The sequence below is a fragment of the Marmota marmota genome, unplaced genomic scaffold (genome assembly GCF_001458135.2).
Source record: "Marmota marmota marmota unplaced genomic scaffold, marMar, whole genome shotgun sequence".
In the NCBI taxonomy this organism is placed as follows: domain Eukaryota; kingdom Metazoa; phylum Chordata; class Mammalia; order Rodentia; family Sciuridae; genus Marmota; species Marmota marmota.
Genome location: NW_026000229.1, coordinates 53,885,379 through 53,893,176, shown reverse-complemented (window position 1 = coordinate 53,893,176; position 7,798 = coordinate 53,885,379). Strand labels below are relative to the sequence as shown.

General features: G+C 41.0%; 1 protein-coding gene across 3 annotated transcripts in view; it reads left to right on the top strand.

Moving 5' to 3' along the window:
- Window positions 1-6,659: 6,659 nt before the first annotated feature.
- Window positions 6,660-7,798, top strand: part of Ccdc175 (coiled-coil domain containing 175) — a 70,405-nt gene continuing 69,266 nt past the window's right edge. For all 3 annotated transcript variants that reach the window (XM_048793523.1, XM_048793522.1, XM_048793521.1), the window contains exon 1: window positions 6,660-6,845. In XM_048793523.1, the coding sequence (XP_048649480.1) occupies window positions 6,689-6,845 (157 nt within the window). In that variant the 5' untranslated portion in view covers window positions 6,660-6,688. The remainder of the gene's footprint in view (window positions 6,846-7,798) is intronic.

Sequence of the window (7,798 nt, the reverse complement as noted above, 5' to 3'; positions counted from 1 at the left end):
GAGATAAAGTCCAAGGGATACATGGAAGACACAGGGAGCAGGGAGCTGATTGAGAGAGGTCCCTGAGGAGTGGGAAGGAATAGAGGAGCCAGTGCTGCAATAATTTGTGGTTTTACTTTCCCTAAGAGCTTCAGATATGTTCAGCTACACCTCTATTTGGACATTATCTGGTGTTTTCTGACATTCTGTAAATTAAAAGAAGACAAAGAAAGGGAAGATTTTTTTAAAATCAAGTGGGAAGTTTACCTACTCCAGAAATCTTTACTGAGTTATCTTCAGATGAATCATATAATCTAATATACTTTGTACAAATAAGAATTAAAAGGCTCTACAAAGAAACTATTAGAGCTAATAAATGAATTCAGCCAAGTGGCAGGATATAAAATCAACACGCATAAATCAAAGGCATTCCTGTATATCAGCGACAAATCCTCTGAAATGGANGTGCAAATGTTGACTCCTAGGTTTCTCATGGGAGAATTATCACCTGAAAGAGAGACAAGGTAGGATAAAGATTCTGAAGAGAAAATAACTTTGTTGTAACTCTTGAATTGATCTTTGGAAGTGCTAGACAGTTTTGTATCACTGTGACCAAAATACCTGAGAAGTAAAATTTAGAGGAGGGAAAGTCTAATATGGGGCTCATGGTTTCAGATGTTCATCCATGGTTGACCAACTCCATTGCTGTGAGTCTGAGCTGATGATGGAACATTATGGCAGTAGGGCATGACCAAGGAAAACTGCTCAGTTTATGACAGCCTAGGAAACAGAGAGTGTAAGAAGCCAGGGACAAAATATACAATCACCAAGAGCACATCCCCAGTGACCCACTTCCTCTAGCCACACACCAACTATATGCCTACAATTACCTTCCAGTAATCTATTCAAATCATTAATCCATCAAATGAATTAATCTACTTATTATGCTAAAGCTTTCATAATCTAATCATTTTACCTCTTATAATCAAAACTTTTTTGGGGGGATACTTCATATCTGAATGATAATAATGGGGCATCCTAAATAGATATGTTTGACAGGAAAAAAAAAAGAATTAAAGTAAGAAAAAAAAATAAGGTGATTTAAAAATATTGCTACTTAAGGATCAGGAGTATTGGAAATGTCTATTAAGATGCTAAGTGAGCATTTAAAATATCATCATTGCTACCTATCTAAATGAGGATGCTACCTGGAACACGAGTGATTTAAAATAATTATAATCAAATGAAAAGAGAGATTTTTGCTAACTATGGCATTGGTTATTTCTGGCCCAGTTTAGTTTCTGATTGCTGTGCAAATGCTCATTTAGAACCATCATAATGCCTGTAATTGATCTTCCATCCTACCATAAAATGTTAGCTCAGTCAGAAGTAAACAGCTGACAGCAGGAAGCAGGTTGATCTGCTCTCTATTAACCTTCTCACTGCCCCATTGCCTGCAACACAAATCCAGATCCTTGGTTTGGAATTCAAGGTCCTTGACAATGAAGTGATGACCCAGAATTCTGCCTGAGTTCCAGCTTTACCTCTCTGCACCTCTCGCTCATTGGCCACACCCCACTAGTTCTGCTGACACCCTGCTGGAGTTTCCCCAGGTCACCCAGCCAACTTCCTGCTCTGCTTGCTCCACAAAAGGCAGAGTAGGCTGTGCCCCAGAAGTTCTAGAGTGTCACTCTCCAACTCTGAGGCCAAAGGTTAACCAAAGGCCATTGAATCTCTCATTTTGGAATGATTTTCTGAAAAATAAGATAATAATATTAATCACCTCAAAAAGTTGTGATGATGTCTTGGAGGCATGTACAGTGGTTAGGGTACCATGCCCCTCACAGGGAAGTACACCTGGCTGTAAGCTGTGTTTCAAAACTCTCCTTTCTTTCCCCACCTTTAAGGCCTGTTCTTGAGAACACGGAACAAATCTCATCCATGTGTTTAGGAGAAGGGCTGATTAGAGTATTTGGTATATAATAAAGCCAAACACATGTTGACTGAATTAGAAAAAGTGACATTTTAGGGAAAAATCAAACTGCCAGAGCCCTTAGTCCCTGGAATGGGGGGAAGGGGGGACAGTCCTCTGTGAATGGAGGATCCCACAGGTGGCTTCTACTTTCTTTTTTTGTCTTGCCTCTCTCTTACTCTTTTTTTTTTTTTTCTCTAAGAGTACAACAGAAGTGTCCTAGCTCCTCAACACTCTGCTCTCTTCCTAGGAGAGCTATTTCCTTGTAACACCTATAAGTCATTTGTATTAGCACAATGCCCAGCACCTAGTAGGCACACAACAAATACTTGAGCCAGGGAGTCTGGTGGCCACTCATGTGACTGTGACTTTCTCTGGTGTCCTGGGAGCTTTCTTTCCTTCTGTGCTTTGGAACCTTCTTTAGCATTCACTGTCATCTATAGGAATGGCATGAAAATAAAACCCATTCCCCATGCTGGGATGGCAACTGTTGATTTCACTACAGGAATTTTCACTAAGGGTTAATGACAGAGAAGTTTAGGAAAGCTAAGGATGGCAGAAAGGACAGTAGCATTTGTCTTAGGGGAAATGCTAATTTATGCTAATTTTCCATGAGGGGAAGGAAAAGATCATACATATTTGGCACGTGCTCTAGGGTAAGCACTTCTTCATCCTGCTTAGTCTTTATCCCAGAATGTAAAATCCCACCACATAGATGAAGAATGAGGACTAAGAGGTTAACTACCAAAGACAGGCTAAAACCACCTGCAATTGATGGAACACTTTTTTATTCCAAATCTGTTTAGCCCCAAGAAATGTCTGATGATGAATAAAATAGGTTGTCAAGAGAGAAAGTTGAAAGGAGGCCTCTTAATTGGATGCAGTACAAACACTGACATGCTCTGCCCTTCCTCAGAGATGCTTTGCTTTCCTTGTTTGGTGTTAACTCCATCAGGGGCACTAACTCATCTGTTTGCTCCCCTCACAATCTGGCACTACCTACAGGACATGATCTTCCTGCCAGTTTACCACAAATAACCTTGTGCTAGAGTCACTGTAGTGGAGAACTATAACTTAACCACAAACAGGTACTTTAGATGTTGTTCAAAGCCCAACTAGTGAAGGATCTTTAATGTGTGGACAGTCAAGCCAATTTGAAGGCTTTAACTGGGGAGATCCTCCTAGTAAGCAGTAAGAAAGGACCAAGAGACCCTTTCTACTCCATGCTAGAAGCTTCACTGATTCCTTCACGGTCCCTAGGAAAGACCTGCAAAGCCTGCTGGTTTGGGGCTGATATTGAGGTTGAAAAGGATTAGTCTATGGAAAGTCCGTATGGCTGGCATTCTGTGGGAAATCCTCCAACTCTTGTCTCCTACCAACCCAACAGCAAAGCTAGAATCCAGACACTCAAATATCCTGACCTCCCTTTCTGGTCAGCCTTGTGATCACACTCTGGCTATTGAGACAGAAAGGAAACATATGGGACTTTGGGCAGATTTCCTTCTCCATAAAAAGAGAAGAGGGGCTTCTGTGTGTGACTCCTTTCCACTTTCCCTGTTTCATTGTAACAGCAGGATGTCTGGGGCTGCAGTAGCCACCAGTCACCATGAAGCAATAGGCCTAAGGATGAGACAAGGACATGCTAAAGACAGTAGAGCAGAAAGATAAAAAGATCCTATTGGTTAAACACTGATGGGGAGGCAGGGCCATGTGACAGACACATAGGACTGGAGTGAAAAGGACAGAGACTTAGTTTTCTAGCATTCCTACTTCCAAAAGGATTTCAATCCTAATACTAAACCAGCATGGATACTGATAGCACAAAGCACTAAAAAACATACATCCATTTTCTACACGTGAGATGTCCAACATGTCCAACAAGAACAGAACACTGGTCTAACCCATGGTCTGCAAACACATCCAAAAAGTTTAGTTTTTCCCTAGACTGGGACACTGACTCTCCTTCCTCCCTAGAGGTACTAGATTTATGCAAAGAAGCACCTGTAAGATCAAGGGCATCATCAGATTCCTTGTAGACCTCACATGCATCACAAACATGCCTGAATGCATGGGCACCCACATTCCTGAGCCAGTTAGGGGTCCAACTCCAGGAAGCAGCTGGGTACTCCTCCTGGCTCTGTCAGCAGCAAGGATCCAACAGAAACAAATTTGCTTGTGATCACTAAAAATAAACATCAGCAGGAGTTGTGGAATTCTAATATGTCATCCTGGCTTCCTAGCAAATGTTTGCCTTGAAAGCTTGATTGGCAGAGGACTATGTCTGTCTGTGTTAACAAAGCAAACAGATACACAAGAGGAAAGGAAATGGCTTTGAGCCCAATACCATCATCTCTAGGTATGGAAGAATCAGAGGGCTTTTTTTTTTTTTTAATGTTCAACCATTTTAGATTTGTGTATCTTCTTTGTTTACTTTCCTGATTCTATAAATGAAGAGTTTTACTACTTTTTTTTTACAAATATAAAGGAAAACATGGTTATGAATAAACATTCAAATACAGAAATATTATAAAGTTAACATTGCCCGTTCTACTGGTTTCTCATGGCTGCTATGACAAATTGCCACCAATTGGTGGCCTAAAACAACACAAATTTATCATGTTACTGTTGTGGAGCAGGAAGTCTGAAATGGGACCCATGGGGCTAAAGTCAGAATGTTGTCAGCTGTGTCCCCCTGGAGGGCCTACGGGAGAATCTGTCTCCTTGGCATTGTCCGTTCCCAGAGCCCACTGCATTCCTTGGTTTGTCATATTTTTCCTCCATCTTCAAACACAGCAGGGTCCACTTCAAATAGCTCTATGACTGGGACACTGACCCTCCTTCCTCCCCGATTCACTTCTAAGGACTGCTGAGGTTAGATGAGGTCCACGTAGGTAACCTAGGCTATTTCCCCATCTCAGAGTCCTCCACAGATAATAACTGTAGTGCCATCTGTGACCTTATTTTCCTACTTTACACATAATTTTCACTAACCAGGGAAAACTGCACTTAACATTTTAGTAAACAATTCTTCCCAGGCCATTTTCTGTGTGTGTGTGTGTGTGTGTGTGTGTGTGTTGTGTTTTTAAAGAGAGGAATATATATACACACACACACACACACACGCATATATGTATTGTAAAGATTGACTATTACACTGTTCTCTTGTTACTTGTTTTTTCTATTTCATATGTATTTGCATACATGTGGATTTTTTACCCTTTTATTCAATTGCGGTATTATTCATTTGTTTAATGTTCTTTTAATTTGAGGTTTGAGACTTATTTTCATTCAACAAACATTTACTGCATGGTTATAGAAAGAACCTCTTTGGGTCCAATCACTTTCTAAATTGTCCAGAAGCACCAATTTATTACATTCCACAAAATCCAATATATAAAGACCACTCGGGTCAGTGTTAGCATCTTTTCTTTGATGAAGACTGAAATTTAAAATGAATTAAAAGTGGATTCTTATGAGAACAAAGCAATTTTCTCTTTGTTTTACAACTTCAGAAGCATCAGGAGGTCCTCTGCCCTGTCCACAACTTATGGCATGAAGCTTGACAGCTTCTTGGAAACCATAAGTCTTGCTCACTGAATTATGAGTTTAGGAGCGGCTAGATTCTGAGGTGGTTGGATCTGAAATGTCCCTTGTTTTCAAAGTTTGGTTCCCAGCCCATAGCACTACTGAGATGGGGTGGGATCTTTCTGATGTGAGACCTAGTGGCAGGAAATTAATCACTGGTACCGTGCCTTTGAAGGGGATACTGTGACCCTGCCTTCCCTCTCTCTGCTTCATAGCTGCCACGAGGTGAGCAGTTTCACTCCATAGCCAGCTTGATGCGTGATTGTCTCTCCACAGGCCCTCCAAAAGTAGTCAACTGACCATGTATTGAAACCGTGAGCCAAAATAAATCTTTCCTCTTTTTAAGTTGATTATCTTGGGTATTTTATTACAGCTATGCAAAGCTGACTAACACATGAGAATTTGGAAGAATTTTCATAAGGTTGTGCTGAGAAGGGCCCTTATAAGTGAACAATAACGTGCATTTTTTTTCTTTTTTAGAATTTCTTTGAGGAATAATTGAAACACATACAATAAATTGGACATGATAAGTTCTGATTTGGTGAGGTCTGACATATATAAATACCAATAAAGTGATCATTAAAATGAAACTAATGAATATATTCTTACACAAGGTGTCTCTGTGTGTGTATGTACCTGTAAAGTCTACCCATTATTTTTAAGTTACCAGGTTATTACTTTACCATTGAATTAGAGATTTTGTACACCCCATGTGTTGGGCATAGCATTAAGATCTCAAGTAATTTAACCTTTACAAAAATTCTATGAAGGAAGAGCTACTATTACCAACTGTACTCTTTCAGAACTGGGTAAGAACAAAACTAGAGGAGAGGCGGTCTCAAGAGACCCTCCACGGGTAAGTGGCGGACCTCATTTAAATCCACCAGGATCCATGCTCCAAACTACATGGTGGCTTGCCTTCTAAGTTGTTCCACCGCATGGATGTCCCATAGGTCACTAGTAAAAGTGTCTTACTATGGAGTCATCCTTCCAGTTTCACTTAACTCTTAATTCTTGGCGATAAATTTGGAGAACCCGGGAGGTACCCAGCCCACAGGCGGGCCACGAGGGGGCGCTCGGGGATCTCAGCGTCCTCGTTGCCCTGGCAACCACCGTCCTCTGGCCTAGGCGGCTCTCAGCAAAAGTGGTAAAATGGACCTGAGCTCTTGGATGTCAGAGCTGGGTTCCGGCAGCCAGAAGGTGAAGAAGGTCGCCGTCTCCACCGGCCCCTCCCTGGAGTTATGCACCTTCCCCTCTACCCTGGGCTCCTCGGTCGCGACTGCTGCGCTAGAGCAACTCTTTGTTGTGGGTGAGAGGTCCCCGGGTGACTGGAGCGAAGTCCCCTCGGGAATGGCGCGTAGGTGGCAGGGATGATCCCTGGCCAGGGCCGAGCATTCCTGACCAATGCAGAGGTTTCTTCCTCTCCTTGAAGGCTTGGGGGAGAGGCGGTGAGGAACTTCTATGCTCTGATGCAGACAGGGTGACTTTGACCTAGCTCATTATAGTGGCTGGGGAAAAATCCTGACTCCCATGACCTGAGTATCCATCTGCTTTTAGGTTATGCCTTACTTCAACTGTCTCTTCCTGCTTTTCTTTTGCAAGTTAACCTCCTTTCACATTTTGCTATGGCAAACGGGAGAGTTTAATAGTCAAGTGGGAAAGGAAGTGTTTAAAGAAGCGCCTGTTGTGTTGGGCAAGGAAAATTAGATTAAAAATGTTTTGGAGATTCAGACCAAAAAGGACCTTAGCCAGGTTAACAGACTTCTCCAGCTAGAAAATTGAACTTGTTTGTCCAAGAAGAGGCATTTCTTTTTCAGTGTGAAAACCATTAAGCCAAACAACAAAGCATCTCATTGGTGCACCATAATCATTTTATTGTTTCAAAATTATCATTGATTTCTGTTAAAATGTTACTGTTAGTTTAAAGTAATTTTCTTTTTTTTTTCAGCAGTAGAATAATATATTTATTTTTTCTATGTTATTTATATTTCCTTTTTCTGATGAATGAATATTATTTTTATACAATTATTATAAAATTACCCTTAAATTATAAAATCTTTTTTTTTAATTTTTTATTGTGGGTTGTTCAAAACATTACAAATTTCTTGACATATCATATTCGACACTTTGATTCAAGTGGGTTATGAACTCCCACCTTCACCCCATACACAGATTGCAGAATCACATCAGTTACACATCCATTGATTTACAAATTGCCATACTAGTGTCTGTTGTGCTCCGCTGCCTTTCCCATCCTCCACC